Genomic DNA, 21,433 nt, shown 5'->3' on the forward strand with positions numbered 1-21,433 from the left:
GAGGTGGTTTTAATGTTATGGCTGATCGGTGTATATAATAAGTGCAAATGTACATTTTATCAGAAAACAAGCCAATGCCCAAAGAAAGGTAAAATGGCCCTGGACAATTTGGTTGCTCTGGTCTTACGTAATAGACTGAAGCATTTGAATGTGCAAAACGGATGCAAAGGCATAAACCCTGATTTGCACCAAATCGATTTGCACATGCAAACGCCCTGAATTTTTTTTTTTGATCCCAATCGACTTACACTACCGTCAAAGTTTAATGAGATGATACATTCATAAACATGTAACGATTGTACTGATTAGTATACTTTCAAGCAATAATACATGCAAAGTGTTAGTAGCCAGCTGGGAGGACAGACTTGGCCAGGCAAAAGCTCTGCTCACTTTCAAAGTCAAGGAAAAAGTTTGGCCCCTGATCAAGCTCAGTGCAAGTGAGCACTTTTAAAAGATTCCCCATTTGGTTTCTGTAACAGAAGAACAAGAGGAGAAAGAGAAACAGAGAGAGAAGTGTTGCATGACATGGACAGTAATAGCACAAGCCCTCAGTTTACATTCGCTTTCATATGTCTGACCTGCTCACAAAGAAATGTACTTTATTTTTCCTGCAACAAAACCTGATATCGCAAACTGAATTCTATAAATATCGTCTTGTTACTGAAGTCCTGAAGTCTGTGGGTACACTTGTACTACAAGAGTGCTCAGACATGGCAGTTAAGGTTCTCCTTCTGTGGAGGAAAGTTCAGTGATTACAAAGCACGCCGTCAGACTGCACCTCCTCTCAAACTTACTTTCAAAATCCAGGAAAAAATGGGGATAGTTCTCTATATCTCTTGTAAGGACTTTTAGAAGATTACCCATTCCAGCAAACCTAATCGAGATATAAATGATAAAGAAATGAATCATACATGTACAAGGGTAATAAACACATCAATAAACTGCATAAATAAGGAACTAAAAACAGTACATATGCGGAATAATGACATTTCAATGCTGGGTTCAGTGAACAAATGCTCAGCAAATATACTGCTTTAAATAATCAAGGTCGTTTAAGAAGTCTAAATGAATTTATTTATTCATTTATTAGGATTCTGAGGTCATGTTTTACACACTTTGGTTATGTTAATGACAAAACAGGTAGTTTACTGGTTACACAAGATTCATCAGTTCACAAGTTTAATCTCAAACACAGTCATGGACAATTTTCTATCTCCAATTCACCTTAACTGCATGTCTTTGGACTGTTGGAGGAAACCGGAGCTCCTGCATAAACCCAAGCAGACACGGGGAGAACATGCAAACTCCACACAGAAAGGACCCGGATCGCTTCACCTGGGAAACGAACCCAGGACCTTCTTGCTGTGAGGTGACAGTGCTACCCACTAAACCACCGTGCTGCCATAACATTAAAACCACCTCCTTGTTTCTACACTCACTGTCCATTTTATCAGCTCCACTTACCATATAGAAGCACTTTGTAGTTCTACAATTACTGACTGTAGTCCATCTGTTTCTCTACATACTTTTTTAGCCTGCTTTCACCCTGTCCTTCAATGATCAGGACCACCACAGAACAGGTATTATTTAAGTGGTGGATGATTCTCAGCACTGCAGTGACACTGACATGGTGGTGGTGTGTTAGTGCGTGTTGTGCTGGTATGAATGGATCAGACACAGAAGCGCTATATACCGTGTCCACTCACTGTCCACTCTATTAGACACTCCGACCTAGTTGGTTCTCCTTGTAGATGTAAAGTCAGAGACGATCGCTCATCTATTAATGCTGTTCGAGTTGGTCATCTTCTAGACCTTCATCAGTGGACACAGGGCGCTGCCCACGGAGTGCTGTTGGCTGGATATTTTTGGTTGGTGGACTATTCTCAGTCCAGCAGTGACAGTGAGGTGTTTCAAAAGTCCATCAGTGCTGCTGTGTCTTATCCACTCATACCAGCACAACACACACTAACACACCACCACCATGTTAGTATCACTGCAGTGCTGAGAATGATCCACCAACTAAATAACTTACTCTGTGGTGGTCCTGGGAGAGTCCTGACCATTGAAGAACAGGATGAAAGGGGGCTAACAAAGCATGCAGAGAAACAGATGGACTACAGTCAGTAATTGTAGAACTACAAAGTGCTTCTATATGGTAAGAGGAGCTGATAAAATGAACAATGTGTGTAGAAACAAGGAGGTGATTTTAATGTTATGGCTGATCGGTGTATTTTTATGCAGCTGACAAATTGGCAAAACAAACTTAATCACTTAACTCACTCAATTTACATCAGAAGAGCCAACTTTTTTTTCATCTGCACAAGTTGGGTTCACACAGGGATCAGTATCACTGACTGTCTCTGTGCAGGCCATTGATCATCCAGCAGAAGCCGCAATTGCAGCAGCAATGAGGAATCCCTTCAGTCCGCCCTCCCTCAGACCTAGACAATCATGTCTGTGTAGGCACCCAGCCGGCCAACAGCAGAGCTGGGATTTGAACTTGAAAGGTCAAGATTTTAGCAGTGGTGGGCTAGCGGGTTTTATTGCTATGCTTCCCAAGCGCCCACATCTTAAAAGTTAAACATGGATTTACCAATTAAAAAAAGGAAAAAATACATTTGCTAACATGTTTGGAGCATGAATTGGATGATCTTGAATGAAATTTTGGATTAATTTCCACAACTATCTTACAATGCCCGTGTAGCGTGCGGCATAATTCTCCAGCCCATCACAATTGTGCTCTCAGCCTGTCTGGCATCTACACAGACACAACTGACTGTCTCTGAGGGGAAGAAATGGTCAAACATGTTCCCAGTTGCTGCTGCAATTGCGGTTTCTCCTGGCTGGTTGATGGCGCTTGCACAGAGACTGGGAATACTGGAGATTAGAGTCTGACTCTTGTATGTGACTGATCCCTGTGTGAACCCACCCTCTGCAGGTCAAAAGAAGCAGTTGGTTACTGCACACATGCCGAAAGGAGAGTGTGTTAAGGTAAGGCCCTCCTTGGTCAGGGCCGCGGTCTGCAGCAGTAGAGAAGATCCGACTGGGTAATTGGATATGACTAGATTAAAAATGCATAATAATAATGAAAAAGACCCCCAGTTTAGCAGCAGATGTCACTAGACCACTTTACACGATGCTGGTATTTTTGCAGCTCTTTACTCAGTTCAATTTGGTTGCATGGTAGTGTTTGTTGTTCTGGGATGACCATCAGTGAGCTCAGCTAACAGCTATTCTTGAAAAGGGTGGAGAGGGACCTAAAGAGAAAGCACCTACTACACAGAACTGGATGTTGTAGTGTCACAATTGTTTTAATTTTATTCTACCAAGGAATTGGGAAAGCACCAAAAACTTGTGTACATGTATGTCAAATAAAAATGTACTTTCTTGGCTAATAGGAATAAGCTGTAATAGTTTAAGCTGGTACTTTTATTTCTCTAAACTGATACCCTGTATAGTTCCATTCTGGTTTAAATACAATGGGTCAGCTTTGAAGGAACATATGACATTTGATAAGTAGCCAGTAAGAGTAAGCAATGCACAGAAAAACCGGGTTTGACTGCAGGAAGTAAAAATAACGAACTTAAGTTCACACAAGGTGTAGGCAGGTTCAAAATGCTCAAGATCTGGTTCAGCACTGTTTGGATGACTTACAGTTTGAGAATCCAGTAGAGGGCACTCATGTGCAAACCAGTTTAACTCGAGATGCCTGCACCTCTAGTACGCTACACCGTAAATCCTGAGGTTTGTTTGTTTGAATTTTAATGCCATGTTCAACACAGTTGTGTCATTTTATGGCGTGATCGGTATTATGTTTGAGTCTGATTATTGTATCCAGTCATAAACCCTGAAGTAGTTTTACTATTAACATCGTAAATGTGGGCCATATACACCAATAGGCCATAACATTAAAACCACCTCGTTTCTACACTCACTGTCCATTTAATCAGCTCCACTTACCATATAGAAGCACTTTGTAGTTCTACAATTACTGACTGTAGTCCATCTGTTTCTCTAAATACTTTTTAGCCTGCTTTCACTCTGTTCTTCAATGGTCAGGACCCCCACAGAGCAGGTATTATATAGGTGGTGGATGATTCTCAGCACTGCAGTGACACTGACATGGTGGTGGTGTGTTAGTGTGTGTTGTGCTGGTATGAGTGGATCGGACACAGCAGCGCTGATGGAGTTTTAAAATACCGTGTCCACTCACTGTCCACTCTATTAGACACTCCTACCTAGTTGGTCCACCTTGTAGATGTAAAGTCAGAGACGATCGCTCATCTATTGCTGCTGTTTGAGTTGGTCATCTTCTAGACCTTCATTAGTGGTCACAGGACGCTGCCCACGGGGCGCTGTTGGCTAGATATATTTTTGGTTGGTGGACTATTCTCAGTCCAGCAGTGACAGTGAGGTGTTTAAAAACTCCATCAGCATTGCTGTGTCTTATCCACTCATACCAGCACAACACACACTAACACACCACCACCATGTCAGTGTCACTGCAGTGCTGAGAATGACCCACCACCCAAATAATACCTGCTCTGTAGTGGTCCTGTGGGGGTCCTGACCATTGAAGAACAGAGTGAAAGCAGGCTAAAAAGCATGCAGAGAAATAGATGGACTACAGTCAGTAATTGTAGAACTACAAAGTGCTTCTATATGGTAAGTGGAGCTGATTAAATGGACAGTGAGTGTAGAAACAAGGAGGTGATCGTAATGTTATGCCTAATCGCTGTATGTGAATGCACACATTCCCAAATTAAAGACCCAGTACACAAGATACAAGTTATTTAAATCTCGCCTACTATAGCTTTAGTGAAATAACCAAAATAGCCGCAAATTTCTCAACGATGGGCGGCAACTATCAAAGATCTCAAGTTTAGGGGACGTCACGTTACAAGGTACCACTGTATCTCTACTGCTGCAGACCCTACCCTGACCTGTTTGTTTGTTTGTTTGTTTGTCAGGAACGGTAGTTACTCATTACACAAGATCCATCAGTTCACAAGGTTATATCAAACACAGTCATGCATGTCTTTGGACTGTGGGAGGAAACCGGAGCTCCTGGAGGAAACCCACGCAGACACGGGAAGAACATGCAAACTCCACACAGAAAGGTCCCGGACTGCCCCACCTAGGGATCGAACCCAAGACCTTCATGCTGTGAGGCGACAGTGCTACCCACCGAGACCTACCCTGACCTAAATGGGCTGTACCTAACACACAGCCCTTATGACTCGTGTGTGATAGCCAACCGCTTCTTTTCAACTGCCCGAGATGGGTTTACACAGGGGTCAGTATCGCGTACAGAAACACACACCGCTCTCCATTATTTCCCATCTCTGTGAAGATGCCTTCTACCAACCAGCAGAGGCCACTATACTCAGAACTAGCCAATTGTCTGATTGAATGTCTGTTTTGTTTAGGTGTTTGGTTGGCTGGGAGCAGAGCTGAGATTTGAACCCAAAAGCCACTGTGCCACCTGAGTGCCCAGCAGCACCTTTTTTTTTTTTTTTTAAATAGCTTCAGACAGGATTCCCAGATGTCATATGTAATATTAGTTTAGTGCTTTTTCTAATGTGAAACCCTACAGCAAGCACTCTGTGCTATCTCTCTACAATCACATAGCATATTGGGCCGCATGGCCGTATTTGATCATGGCTAAATGATCAAATATAAGTAAATGTTTGCACTTGCACCAGGTTTGTTTTACACGTGCATCATGTACATGTATTGGCTTTCGTTTACACAGCTTCCAGCAACCTACAGTACCAGTCAAAAGTTTGGACACTTTTCCATTCCTGTGGTTTTTCTTGATTTTTTTTTAAATTTTCTACATTGTAGATTAATAATGAAGACATCCAAACTATGAAGGAACACATATGGAATTATGTAGTGAACAAAAAAGTGTTAAACAAACCAGAATATGTTATATTTTATATTCTTTAAAGTAGCCATCATTTGCTTTGATGACAGCTTTGCACACTTTTGACATTTTCTCAATCAGCTTCATGAGGTAGCCACCTGGAATGGTTTTCAATTAACGTTTGTACCTTGTCAAGTCAATTTCTGGAATTTTTTGCTTTATTAATGTGTTTGAGACCATCAGTTGTGTTGTGCAGAGGTAGAGTTGGTAAAATATAAAACATATTTTGGTTTGTTTAACACTTTTTTGTTCACTACATAATTCCATATGTGTTCCTTCATAGTTTGAATGTCTTCAGTATTAATCTACAATGTAGAAAATAAAAATAATAAAGAAAAAACATTGAAGGGAAGGTGTGTCCAAACTTTTGACTGGTACTGTATATAACAGATAAAATATATTCACTGACGTTTCCAAAAAAAAAAAAAAAAAAAAAAAAAAGTGAATGCATGTAAGCCTGTGAGCTGCTAGAGCTGAATTGTGGAAGTAAAGGTATAAAATTTAAAAGTGAATGTGCAGCTTTGCAGAGGATGTGAAGACAACAGCACCTCTATTGTATGTGGTTTAGCGTATTACAATGGCAGCTGCAGATTAAAAGAAAAACACTTCCTGTTAGACTTCTGCTGATGCCAAAACACCTTCACCTTTTCAAAAAAAGTGTGTGAAACTGTCACCTCAGAAAGTGCTAACAAAACAGTAGACAGTGTCTGATTTAAGGATAATTCTGATCATTTGTAAGCATTGTAAACATGATACATTCAATCAGACTTGATTAATGAAACACACTACGCATATACTTTATATTCATCAAAGAATCAGATCAATTTTAAAGCGATACCGTCAGAGGAATTAAGGTTTATAAACATTTAACATTGGTCTTCGACCTTATATACACATTTGGAGAATCGGGAGACATTTCTGTGCATAACGTTAAGGACTGTAGAGGATCATTTCTAAATTCCTTGCAACAGTGCTGTGAGGAACGTTATACTTGAACTGTTCTAACTGGACCATTTACTTACATTTTGTTTTGTTAAAATAGCAAAAAAGAACCCCCTACATGTTTGTTAATGGTACTACTATTATTTATGCAAGTAACTTTTTTTTCCCCCCAATTTTCCTCCCAATCTAGACGTATCCATACGCCCGATTGCATTACGCTTCCTCTCTACTGATGCTGATCCCCACTTCTGATTGAGGTGAGCGAGACTTTCACACGCCCCCTCCCCCTAGCCGACTACATCTTTTCACCTGCATGAGGCAAGTACATATGCGGATCAGCTTTGTGTACAAAGAGCCACACCCTGTCCGCATTATTCATCGACTCTGTGCAGTCGCCATCAACCAACCAGCAGAGGTCATAATTGCATCGGTTATGAGGTCCCTATCCGGCTTCCCACCCTGTATGAACAACAAGCCAGTCGTTGTTCATGTAGTCATGCAGAACTGCGTTTCAAACCGACGAGTTCGAAAAGTCAGCTCTGGTGTGCTAGCTTGTTTTACCGCTGCGCCACCTGAGCGGCCATGTAAGTAAGTATTCATTTATTTAATCATGATAGTATCACCTGTTACCTATTCACCTGTGGAAACTTAGGGTTAGTGGAGATTTTAACACCAAAAAGGAATTATAAGCCATTTTCCTGGGAGGAACAATTTTGTTGGATACAGTTATGGGGGTCAGGATTTTAGTAACACTTCTGTTTTGGTTTGAGTAAAAATGTCCTTAATAGTTGGTGCGACACAAAGTTGGTGGCTTTTCATGTGGGTACATTCTGTTAATAAGTGTTTGGGAAACGTGTTAAAAAAAACTGTTTAAGGAAGACATTTAAAAAAAGACTAGGATTTTTTTTCCTTATAAGCCTTTTTATACTGTCAGTTCTTGAACAGCTACATAATTGAAGCAACTTTTTTCCTTCAGAACAATTACCAATGTGCAATGAAAACTAGTGAGAATCTAAAATCAAATTCCAAATTGGTATAAAATGACAATTACTTTAAACGTTACAGACCTTTTATCCATTTAAAACAAATTTAAGCCAGATCACAGTATGAGAACCATAGAGATTATTGACATGTTACATCAACTGTGTTTTACCTTATCTGGAGGAGAACTTGTGGTTTGTTTTAAATCATCCGCTTATTCCTGATTTCTGGGAAGAGAAAAAAAAAAAAAAGATTTAAGTTAAGACTTAAGTTAAGAAACCAAAAGAAAACGTGATGATTTTTAAAGTGTAAGTCTGTATGAGACACTTTTATTCAAAGCAACTTGAAATTGTGACCTAATACAATGCAAACAATTAAGGGTTAAGAGCCATGCTCAGGGGCCCAACAGTGGCATTGGTGGGGCTTGAAACCTGAGACCTTAAAATCACTAGCCCAGTACCTTAACCACCAAGCTACCACTACCCATGATGTTTTATTATCATTTTATTTTGTTTTCATTCGGCAGCTGCTGTACAAGTTTTATGCCAGATGGCCTGTCTGGCACAACCCTCTTTTATATTTTAGGGCTTGGGACCGGAACTGATAACTCACTGGGAGATTCACCTCGCATTGGCTCGGCTGCAAGGCTGATCAACCCACCCAACCCTTAAGATGGTCAACGGCACTGTTAAGAGACTCTGGATTTCAGACTAGCGCTGCACCACCTGAGTGCCCCTCACAGACCAAAATGTACACTATATTGCCGAAAGTATTCACTCACCCATCCAAATCATTGAATTCAGGTGTTCCAATCACTTCCATGGCCACAGGTGTATAAAACCAAGCACCTAGGCATGCAGACGGCTTCTACAAACATTAGTGAAAGAATGGGTCGCTCTCAGGAGCTCAGTGAATTCCAGCGTGGTACCGTGATAGGATGCCACCTGTACAACAAGTCCAGTCGTGAAATTTCCTCGCTACTAAATATTCCAGTCAACTGTCAGTGGTATTATAACAAAGTGTTAGCGATTAAAAACGACAGGAACTCAGCCACGAAGTGGTAGGCCACGAAAAATTTCATGCTCCAAACTTTGTGGGAACAGTTTGGGGATGGCCCCTTCCTGTTCCACAATACCAAAACACTAGTGCACAAAGCAAGGTCCATAAAGACATGGATGAGCCAGTTTGGTGTGGAAGAACTTGACTGGCCTGCACAGTCCTGTCCTGACCTCAACCCGATAGAACACCTTTGGGATGAATTAGAGCTTAGGCATTAACATGTGTTGTTTTTGTTTGCCTGTTTCTACAAAACCAAGGTCTAAATTCTTTGTTAAAGGTATGCCGTGGTACCACCTTCTTAGTCATGTGAATCCTTCCCTTTTTTCAACAAACTAATCCCAATTTATCAACGTGCCTCATGCTTTCATCCAGATCAGCCTGCAAACCCAACAAGTTTGCACTTGAAATATGAGAACTGAGATACAGTGGGTACGGAAAGTATTCAGACCCCTTTACATTTTTCACTCTTTGTTTCATTGCGGCCAATTGGTAAGATCAAAAAAGTTCTTTTTTTTTTGCTCATTAATGTACACTCTGCACCCCATCTTGACAGAAAAAAAACAGAAATGTAGATATTTTTGCTAATTTATTAAACAAGAAAAACTGAAATATCACATGGTCATAAGTATTCAGACCGTTTTGAGCTAGTACAGCCATGAGTCTTCTTGGGAATGATGCAACAAGTTTTTCACACCTGGATTTGGGGATCCTCTGCCATTCTTCCTTGCAGATCCTCTCCAGTTCCCTCAGGTTGGATGGTGAACATTGGTGGACAGCCATTTTCAAGTCTCTCCAGAGATGCTCAATTGGGTTTAGGTCAGGGCTCTGGCTGGGCCAGTCAAGAATGGTCACAGAGTTGTTCTGAAGCCACTGCTTTGTTATTTTAGCTGTGTGCTTAGGGTCATTGTCTTGTTGGAAGGTGAACCTTCGGCCCAGTCTGAGGTCCAGAGCACTCTGGAAGAGGTTTTCCTCCAGGATATCTCTGTACTTGGCCGCATTCATCTTTCCTTCAATTGCAACCAGTCGTCCTGTCCCTGCAGCTGAAAAACACCCCCATAGCATGATGCTGCCACCACCATGTTTCACTGTTGGGATTGTATTTGGCAGGTGATGAGCAGTGCCTGGTTTTCTCCACACATACCGCTTAGAATTAACACCAAAAAGTTCAATCTTCGTCTCATCAGACCATAGAATCTTTTTTCTCATAGTCTGGGAGTCCTTCGTGTGTTTTTTGCAAACTGTATGCGGGCTTTCATATGTCTTGCACTGAGGAGAGGCTTCCGTCGGCACACTCTGCCATAAAGCCCCGACTGGTGGAGGGCTGCAGTGATAGTTCACTTTGTGGAACTTTCTCCCATCTCCCTACTGCATCTCTGGAGCTCAGCCACAGTGATCTTGGGGTTCTTCTTTACCTCTCTCACCAAGGCTCTTCTCCCACGATTGCTTAGTTTGGCTGGACGGCCAGGTCGAGGAAGAGTTGTGGTCGTCCCAAACTTCTTCCATTTAAGGATTATGGAGGCCACTGTGCTCTTAGGAAACTTGAGTGCTGCAGAAATTATTTTGTAACCTTGGCCAGATCTGTGCCTTGCCACAATTCTGTCTCTGAGCTCCTTGGGCAGTTCCTTAGACCTCATGATTCTCATGTTCTCTGACATGCACTGTGAGCTGTGTGGTCTTATAAAGACAGGTGTGTGCCTTTCCTAATCAAGTCCAATCAGTTTAATTAAACACAGCTGGACTCCAATGAAGGAGTAGAACCATCTCAAGGAGGATCAGAAGGAAATGGACAGCATGTAAGTTAAATATGAGTGTCACAGCAAAGGGTCTGAATACTTATGACCATGTGATATTTCAGTTTTTCTTGTTTAATAAATTAGCAAAAATATCTACATTTCTGTTTTTTTTCTGTCAAGATGGGGTTCAGAGTGTACATTAATGAGCAAAAAAAAGAACTTTTTTGATCTTACCAATTGGCTGCAATGAAACAAAGAGTGAAAAATTTAAAGGGGTCTGAATACTTTCCGTACCCACTGTATAGCGCAGCTTCTTCCTTGTGTCAGGTTTTCACAGTCCTCGTGCTCCCCTCCCCCATGCACACCAGAGGAACCTGCCTGAGGATAGCCTGCAATGGGAGAGGCATGGACAGGGCACATTGGGAGCTGGCCATGAAATCTCAGGAGTGGGGGCCTACTAAATGGCTATTTGACCATAGCTCTACACCTCGACACCCCAAACAAACCCGATCATCCTCCACCAGCTGTGCAATAGCACAAGTTCTACAGGTAGAGGTAGTTTAGCTCAATTGCTAGAGCACAGCACATAACCAGACATTAGCCTGCCATGGAAGAAAGGGTTTTCCTGTGTCTGACGAGCAGATGGCAATATTTTATTTGTGGCATTTCCCCTTGCAGGTCCAGGTACAGCAATTATCAGATAAACATGTTTGGCGCTGACAATGGAATTTTCCATTCATCTTACTAATAGCTGCTCTCCAACGAAACAGCAAGCTTGGAGCTTGGGTCAGGGAGGTTCCTCCTGCTACAGGCTCTTGTGAGCTGAACCGATGAAGCGAGTTACCCACCGCCTGCAGCTGTCAAATCTTACATACCAAACTCTGCACTGAGGCTGATATTTCCTGACAGGCAGAACATTGCAACATGTGCTGTAATACGAGAGCTCATTCTTGGAGCATAAAATGGCAGTTTGGCACACAAAAACTTAATTTCCCAGCAGAAACAGGGTACTCATTCAGAAGCTGAAGAAATAAATGTCTGGTTGCATCAGATCCAAGATGATGCGTATTTTTTACCCTCTGGCTCTCTGACTTAAACATGCCATGGTTAGGCCTTTCTTTTCAGTCTTTGCCGAAGGCTAAGCGTGCCGTGCATATGAACAGCACAGATTTACAACACTTAGGCTGCTTTCACATGATACGTTTTAATGCCATGTTCACCATGAGGCTGGGTGCATGTTGGCGCTTAGTGCAGTGTTTACACCTTTCACATGACACAGCAAAACCGCTTTATATTGGCTGTCATTGAGCGGCAAGCTTGAAAAAAATGCACAATACTGACTGACAGCATTGGTAATCTATTTACATACAGTTTTGTATGAATTACATTTTATTTATTTATTTATTTATTAAGATTTTAACATCATGAGCCGCTCAGGTGGCGCAGCAGTAAAAACACACGCTGCACCCAGAGCTGAGATCTCGAATACATCGTATCGAATCTCAGCTCTGCCCTGTCGGCTGAGGCTGAGCGGCCACATGAACAACGATTGGCCTGTTGTTCAGATGGGCGGGACTAAGCCGGATGGGGTCGGTCTCTGTCAGATTGGTGCAATTACGACCTCTGCTAGCTGATTAGAGGCGCTTACACAGAGATGAGGAAAGAGTGCTCTTAGGGCGTGTCTCTCCGTACACAACGCTAGGTGGCACAACACTCATCAATGTGTGGGTGATAAGATGCATACGGCTTGCTGCCCACGTGTCGGAGGGGGCGTGGGTTAGCTTCGATCTCCTCGGTCAGAGCAGGGATTGGCATAGGCGGAGAGGAAGCGTGATGCAATTGGGCAATTGGACGCGCTAAAGGGGGAGAAAATGCTTTAAAAAAAAAATTTACGTCATGTTTTACTTTGGTTACATTCATGACAGAAACGGTAGTTACTCATTACACAAGATTCATCAGTTCCTTCAAGTTTAGTGTCAAACAATTTTGTATCTTCAATTCACCTCACTTGCATGTCTTTGGACTGTGGGAGGAAACCGGAGCTCCCGAAGGAAAACCACGCAGACACGTGGAGAACATGCAAACTCCACACATATAGGACCCAGACCGCTCCACCCGGGAATCGAACCCAGGACTTGGGTTTTCTGAAAGAGTGAGAATCTCTCGGTCATGTCTGTGCTTGGCTTCTGACTATGTCTTATGAACAATGTGGCACTTTGAAAAAGTCAGAGGCAAACTGGGTCAAAGTCGATCAGATTAAACTGTAAGTGCAGTGGCAAGCAGTAAAAATCGAGCGCCAAACCAGTAAATGCTCAAGGCAGTGCAGCAGCAAGGTAAGCAGCACTGCTTCACTCCACAGGAAACAATGGCACAGCCAGTGCAAAAGTGGTTTTGTAACTCGTCATGTAAACGCAGCCTTAGAGTGTGTTTGAAAACCTAGTGAGCTCTTTACATAGGCAGCATCATCCTACGTGCGCTCCCAAAAAGAAGGCTGCTCGACTTCTTAAATGCCTTAAAATGCTGCCTACTAAGGTACCGTAAATTTTATTTACTTTTTAATTCTTTTTCTCTTCCTTTAGCGCGTCCAATTGTCCAATTGCATCACGCTTCCTCTCCGCCTATGCCGATCCCTGCTCTGACCGAGGAGATCGAAGCTAACCCACGCCCCCTCCGACACGTGGGCATCAAGCCGTATGCATCTCATCACCCACACATTGATGAGTGTTGTGCCACCTAGCATTGTGTACGGAGAGACACACCCTAAGAGCACTCTTTCCTCATCTCTGTGTAGGCACCTCTAATCTGCCAGCAGAGGTCATAATTGCACCAGTCTGACAGAGAGAGGTCCCTACCCGGCTTAGTCCCGCCCATTTGAACAACAGGCCAATCATTGTTCATGTGGCCGCTGAGCCTCTGCCGGCAAGGCAGAGCTGAGATTCGATACGATGTATTCGAGATCCCAGCTCTGGTTGCGGCGTGTGTTTTTACCGCTTTTTAAGCGGCAGGTACCTTAAAGTTGAACGGTACGTGGAGGGAGACGTTAGTTGAGATGCTAGCGCATTGTGCCACCTCATCCTATTGGTTTCAATGGCATAAGGCTAAGTGTGTTAGCTTAGTAAGCAAAAACTGATGTAATCACTGTCTAAGTAGCACGTCCGAATAACCTGACTTATAAGTCGATGACTTATTAGAATCCTCTCAACTTAGGCAGCAGACCCTTAGTGTAACAACAGTTGCAAAAGTACAGCAATGAATTCTGGCAGAAACTGGTGAGCGTAGTGAGCCGGATTGTTTAGCCATAAATGGTTCAATGGTATTTGAGGTAAAAGTCAATTAGAAATGATCATTTATGAATGGATTCTGGGTTTACAAGCCTCACAAATCCATCCTGAAATGAGCTTGGGAATGAAATAAGGTCATACATGTGCAGTTGCAATTAAAATTATTCAATCCATATTCATTAGCAAATTTTATGAACTTTTATGATCACACCCATATAAATAAGTCACAGAAGTTTTGGGGGTGCACTGAAACCAAACTGCAATCCTATGGATTAGCATTATGGTTGCAGGAGGAAGAATTAAGCATACACTTAACACCCTGTCTACAGTGAAGTCCACCAAAGTCCCCCTTTGGTGGGATTTGAAGATATACACACACATTATACATACACACAATGGTTGGTGGACTATTCTCAATCCAGCAGTGACAGTGAGGTGTTTAAAAACTCCATCAGCATTGCTGTGTCTGATCCACTCATACCAGCACAACACACACTAACACACCACCACCATGTCAGTGTCACTGCAGTGCTGAGAATGATCCACCGCCCAAATAATACCTACTCTGTGGTGGTCCTGGGAGAGTCCTGACCATTGAAGAACAGCATGAAAGGGGGCTAACAAAGCATGCAGAGAAACAGATGGACTACAGACAGTAATTGTAGAACTACAAAGTGCTTCTATATGGTAAGTGGAGCTGATAAAATGGACAGTGAGTGCAGAAACAAGGAGGTGGTTTTAATGTTATGGGTGATCGGTGTATATGCTGATACAATTCACATTCAGGCTGCTGATAAGATCACATTTTATACAATAATACACATTTCAACCTTGACAACACAGGAATTACAACCCAAGCTGATGATCTGGTAGCTGATCAGTAGATAGGAAGTTGACTTCTTTATTCTGCTGCAGATGGATAGACAGACTGTGTGTGAAGCCATTGTTAAGCAGCAGATGGTGAGCTGTTCTCCAACAGACACTGACCACATTATTAATGAAAACAAAAACAGTTCCTCCTAGCACTGATAAGATAAGATAAGACTTTATTGATCCCCTTAGGGAAATTAAATTGTTACAGCAGTATGAAGACAGGAAAAACAGAAAGAAATACAACTAAGTAAAAAATATTGCACACTGCAAAATATAAAAAAAATTATATATACAGTAGAAATATGCAAAATATATTAGGTTATTGCACTTATTGTAAATAATTTACATATTGCACTTGTTATTACACCATGAACATGAAAGAATAGGTATGGGTGACATTATTATATATTATTTCTGTTGTAAGCTCTGATGGCTGTGGGAATAAAGGACCTGCGGTAGTGCTCCTTCTTACACATGGGGTGGAGGAGTCTGGTACTGAAAGAGCTTGTTAGGTCTCCTATACCCCTTTTCCACCAAAAAAAACGTGGTTCTTGAACCGGTTCTGTTCGGGTTTCTCTGAACCTTGGTGTTCTGTAGAGAACCGAGTCGCGTTTCCACCAGTTTTTGAGAACCAAGCAGCGTCATCATCTGTGGGCGTTACATACTAAGAGTTAAGAGCAGTAATAACATGGCGGAGTGTGTGGATTATGTGCGAGCATTTGTGCTGCTGTTACAGATGTTTGTTTTTATGTAAAACGCATCGATCTAACTATCGGTGATTAGAAGACGTGACGTGTTTGTCTCAGTTGTTGTTTTCTTTAGTTTATTGACGTGAGAGGAGTTTTGCGCTTCGCTTTCACCGCGACTCTCGGCGCAAATAGCCGATTTGCTCAGCGCTCGACTCGAGCGGTGAAACATCATTAAAGTTCCACAACATGAACATTAATCTGTGTGAAATAACCATCAAATCCACTCTAAAATACCACATGTATCTGTGTTTAGCTGGATTTACTTCACGTGTGTTTATGCAGCTCGGGGAGTTGAAAAAGCTTCATGCTTTATTTTTCACGTTAAGCGTGTTTCGTTCTGACCGGGTCACTTTTATCTCGTAATATCACACAGTTCACTTTTTTAAAGTCGCTTTGAAAATATCAGCGGCAAACTGGTTCAAAATGTGATCAGGTGAAGTTTAAAAGATAAAAATGCAGCATTAAGCTCCATATGAGACTCCAGCGGACGGCATTGTTGCTAATGCCAAGTTCACACTACACGACTTTCCAAGTCGTCGGGTCGCTGTACAGTTCACACTACACGACTGAATCTCCTGCACTCGAGAGTCTTTCAGTCGGTGTGTATTTCACACTACACGACTGATCGGTGATAGGGGGTTTCACACCACTCGATCCATCACCAACTGGAATCACAGGCGAGCTTCTCTGGTCTCCCTTTTTTTCTTTCTTTCTTTTTTTTTTACAAAAACACACGTGAGAAGTGACGAGAAGTTTAATGACACCACGTCCAAAAAAATTAACGTCAACAAGTAGCGAGAGATCAAAGGGTTTGTGCGCTGATGTGCAGCGTAATATCAAGGAGGAAAAATAAATGAATCTGAGTGGATTTGGCAACACGAACAGTATATGGCTTGTTCTGTAGTAAGTTTTGCAATGCAGCGTGGGTATTATGTTTTGTAGAGGACGATCAAATCAGAAATACTGTAAAACGTGTGTGTGTCGGTGTATCCTGATATAAAGTATATTAATTAAGCCCCTGTCCCCTGTCCTCTCCTGCATTTCCCCTCACGCTGCATCCTGTGTTCTCATTGGCTGTTCGACATGTCACTCATTCCCAGTTGCCCGTCTGAGATCAGATATCTGGCGTGCTAGAAAACTCAATCCAGTCGCCGAGCGGTCGGCGAGCCGGTCGGGTCGAGTTGTTGGATAGTTCACACTTAGCGACTGAGAGCCGAGTTTTGATCGCAGAGCAAACGCCGAGTTGCTCCCGACCCGGAAAATCAATCGCCGACCAGTCGCCGAGCGAAAATCAGGGCAAAAATCGTGTAGTGTGAACTAGGCATAACGCGCTATGCTGTACAACATGACACGCCCACCGACAGACGTCACGTTTCGGGCTGAAAAACCAAGTATTCTGTGGTGCCAGATTGGCCCGCTAGTTCACTGTCTGGAACCTCTTTTTTTCGGTGGAAACACGCGGAACCGGTTCAAAGTCAAGTTCGGGAACCGGAACGGGCTCCGTGCCACGTCGGTGGAAAAGGGGTACTATAGACTCATGTCAGCTTGGCTATCATCCTCCTTTCTCCCACCTCCTCTACAGGTTCGAGAGGACAGTTCAGGACAGAGCTCGCTTTCTTGATAAGCTTGTTCAGTCTTTGATAAGCTTGTTCAGTCTTTATGTGTCTGTTTAAATGAAATGCATTTCATTACTCTGTAAAAACATTAGTATTATTTATTCATTCAATTTCATGTTTTATCACCGCTTTATCATGGTCAGGGTTGCAGTGGATACGGTTTTCCTGGAATCACTGGCTGTAATGCGGTAAAACACCCCGGACAGGACATCAATCTATCGTGGGGCTTTGAGCCATGCCTGAATGGTCATATCAGAGATTCTTTTCAAGTGAGATTCTTTTACTTTATTAATTGTACTTTATTAACTAGATACAAACGCTGTTGAGGAAGGCTTGTTGGAATATTCTGTGTCATCAAAAATGAACAGATAGACAAGCTGCTTAAACTATAATTAAATCAATTTATTTATGTGTTGCAGAAACACAAAGGCTGTAGTACATACAGTAAATACATAGATGGTCAGGTTGTGGAGACGCTCATCTGCAAGCTATTAGACATAGCAAACCATGACGAGATACAATTTCAAAACATCTGAGCATGACTAACCACCAAATATGCAAGTGTTAAGAACCTACTGACATGGGTTTGCTGCCAGTGGTCGAGTGTGTTTGATTCCAAGGAAAAAAATCTTATTCAGTGGCCTGAAACAACCTGAAATCAGGACTGTTTATATTTGGTTCTGCCTGACTCATTTCTTACCTTATTTGTCATGACTAGTGATGCCCCATTCCCCATTTTGAACGTGAAAGCTTAGAGTATTGACATACTGATGGAGGGCGAAAACTGATGGCCTCACAGTAATTAAGACGACTTTCTGCAAACGAATGTGTAAAACTTGGGATAGTGGATTGTAGTGATAGCTGCGTTTTAGCTTTATTCTTTGTTTCATTTTCATGTTCATACTCATGCATCTCTACTTGCACTGGTCAATCTGCAGTGGGTTCAGCTTTCACCTTTTTAATAGGGTTTATGTTCTCAACCCTATAAAAATGTCTCTGATGGCTGAAATTGTAGGACATACTAATAAAATATGTTTGATTGTTAGGGGTGTAGCGCAGAATTGACAGGTTGGTGCCTGCTCGCCAACCAGAGGGTGTCGGTGGGTGAGGGCAGTATGATCGTGCCAATGGCAGTTCGGCACCTGGTTATAATTGCCTGGTGTGCAATGAAGTAACAACAGTCAGACAGAACGCCAATCCAACACAGGGCCTCGGCCCCCGTGACCCACCCACTGCTTTAGACATAGCCAATCACGTCTGTATGTAGACATCCGACAGACCGATGGCACTACTGAGGATCTGAACCCTGGATCCCAGCGGTAGTTGGCTAGAGTAATTTACCGCTGTGCCACTAGAGCATCCCCGTTTAAGGTTTAATTGTGTAAATGATCAGTTTTATGCAGTTGTGTAGGAAAATGTTTTAATTAAAAGGAAGCTGCCAAATGAATGTAAAACTGTGGTTGATGTCGTACAGAATGCCCATTCACATAGACACTGATTTACCTTACAAGACTGATTGTATAGAAACGGAAATACACTAGTTATTTATCCCCAATTTTCCTTCCAGTTACCTGATCATATTTCACTTCCTTAACTCCTTCAGACTTCTAACTGAGGAGAGCTGTGACTATGACACGCCCCCGCCAACATGTGTACAGTAGCTGACTGCTTCTTTTCAGCAGCAAGAGATGGGTTCATACATTTACATTTTCAGCATTTAGCAGACGCCTTTATCCAAAGCGATTTACAATTGATACTGTATACATTGCAAGCAATTAAGGGTTAAGGGCCCAACAGTGGCAGCCTGGCAGATGTGGGTCTGATGTGGGTCAGTTTCTAGTCCTATAATTTAACCACTGGGTTACCCCTGCCCTATACGGGGACCTGTTTTACGTACGGAGAGTCATGCACTGATCACCATTATCCCGTCTCTGTGCAGGCGCCATCGAACAGGAGGTCACGATTGCAGTAGTTAAGAAAAATCCCTTTTGGCAATCCCACCTGACCAGACATGCCAATCATCATCCGTATAGGTGTACAGGTGGCTTGTCGGTAGCAGAGCCGAGACCGACCACCGAAGTTTGAGATGTCAGCTACTTCCTTAACAAATATTTACTCAATATATAGTGAAAAATACTAAAATAGTATTAATGCAAAAAAAACAAAAAAACAATGCAAATAAAAAATGTGTTTGTTAAATGCAGGGCACCTAAAAAGACCAGCTCTTTACTACAGTGCCTCATCAGTCCTGAACATTATAAAATAATTAAAATAAAGTCTGTAATGTGTGAGCACTAATCCAATCATTACAATAACAGTCCTCACTTTTCCATGCCATCATCAGTCAATGTAAAGTCACAAATAGTCACAAACTATGTGGCCCCCTGTTCAAGCTCTCAGATATGAATCTCTGGTTGGGCGTCTCACAGACACATTTGACAGTGTCTGAGGGGGGAAAGGATGAATCCGGTATCTTCTGCTGTGGTATGTGATCTCCAACAAGAGTGGTGAAGGATTTACATAGGACATCTACATACAGGGGTTGGACAAAATAACTGAAACACCTGTCATTTTAGTGTGGGAGGTTTCATGGCTAAATTGGACCAGTCTGGTGGCCAATCTTCATTAATTGCACATTGCACCAGTAAGAGCAGAGTGTGAAGGTTCAATTAGCAGGGTAAGAGCACAGTTTTGCTCAAAATATTGCAATGCACACAACATTATGGGTGACATACCAGAGTTCAAAAGAGAACAAATTGTTGGTGCACGTCTTGCTGGCGCATCTGTGACCAATACAGCAAGTCTTTGTGATGTATCAAGAGCCACGGTATCCAGGGTAATGTCAGCATACCACCAAGAAGGACAAACCACATCCAACAGGATTAACTGTGGACGCAAGAGGAAGCTGTCTGAAAGGGATGTTCGGGTGCTAACCCGGATTGTATCCGAAAAACATAAAACCACGGCTGCCCAAATCACGGCAGAATTAAATGTGCACCTCAACTCTCCTGTTTCCACCAGAACTGTCCGTCGGGAGCTCCACAGGGTCAATATACACGGCCGGGCTGCTATAGCCAAACCTTTGGTCACTCGTGCCAATGCCAAACGTCGGTTTCAATGGTGCAAGGAGCGCAAATATTGGGCTGTGGACAATGTGAAACATGTATTGTTCTCTGATGAGTCCACCTTTACTGTTTTCCCCACATCCGGGAGAGTTACGGTGTGGAGAAGCCCCAAAGAAGCGTACCACCCAGACTGTTGCATGCCCACAGTGAAGCATGGGGTGGATCAGTGATGGTTTGGGCTGCCATATCATGGCATTCCCTTGGCCCAATACTTGTGCTAGATGGGCGCGTCACTGCCAAGGACTACCGAACCATTCTGGAGGACCATGTGCATCCAATGGCGGTGCCGTGTATCAGGATGACAATGCACCAATACACACAGCAAGACTGGTGAAAGATTGGTTTGATGAACATGAAAGTGAAGTTGAACATCTCCCATGGCCTGCACAGTCACCAGATCTAAATATTATTGAGCCACGTTGGGGTGTTTTGGAGAAGCGAGTCAGGAAACGTTTTCCTCCACCAGCATCACGTAGTGACCTGGCCACTATCCTGCAAGAAGAATGGCTTAAAATCCCTCTGACCACTGTGCAGGACTTGTATATGTCATTTCCAAGACGAATTGACGCTGTATTGGCCGCAAAAGGAGGCCCTACACCATACTAATAAATTATTGTGGTCTAAAACCAGGTGTTTCAGTTATTTTGTCCAACCCCTGTACAGACCACATTAAGTTCTGCAAGTGATGTTACTTTGGGTGTGTGATGAGGCAACCACATGACATTGAAGGCAGTGTTATGACAGGACTTGTGTGGAAGGACAAGGAAGACCATGAATAAGCTGGATTGACATCAAAGCATGAATTGCATTATCAGGGGCTAGTCTGCTACAAGCGAAGCGAGACAGAAGGCATTGGAGAAAGCCAGCCCATCTGGACAGCCAACCATCACGAAGTGTTGAGTGCGTAGTGACATGGCATCTATAAACAGATATGATTGGCTACATCTGACGAAGGCAGATAAGGTAGGAGATAGATTAGTGATTTTAAAAAATCATGATCAACAACTGGGAGCAGTTCGGTAAAAAAAAGAAAAGAAAACAAGCTTAATAAAGCTAAAGAGACCACCCCCCTTCCCACTTGGACTTCTACAGAATGAACTGAATATCACTGCTGCAAAACCAGAGCACTGCCTTTGTGTCTGGCC

At 42.7% G+C, this 21,433-nt stretch overlaps 1 protein-coding gene across 3 annotated transcripts in view; it reads right to left on the bottom strand.

Moving 5' to 3' along the window:
- Positions 1–21,433, bottom strand: part of fam49a (family with sequence similarity 49 member A) — a 54,725-nt gene that overhangs the window by 11,494 nt on the left and 21,798 nt on the right. Inside the window, exons 2-3 of one of the 3 annotated variants that reach the window (XM_063001235.1) lie at positions 8,025–8,079; positions 391–470 (exon numbers count right to left, since the gene is read on the bottom strand). In XM_063001235.1, coding sequence (XP_062857305.1) covers positions 391–463 — 73 coding nt within the window. In that variant the 5' untranslated portion in view covers positions 464–470; positions 8,025–8,079. Of the gene's footprint in view, positions 1–390; positions 471–794; positions 875–8,024; positions 8,080–21,433 lie in introns of those variants that run through there. The other 2 variants (XM_063001238.1, XM_063001236.1) reach the window with 2 other exon arrangements.

Source organism: Trichomycterus rosablanca, chromosome 9 (assembly GCF_030014385.1).
Source record: "Trichomycterus rosablanca isolate fTriRos1 chromosome 9, fTriRos1.hap1, whole genome shotgun sequence".
Taxonomy (NCBI): domain Eukaryota; kingdom Metazoa; phylum Chordata; class Actinopteri; order Siluriformes; family Trichomycteridae; genus Trichomycterus; species Trichomycterus rosablanca.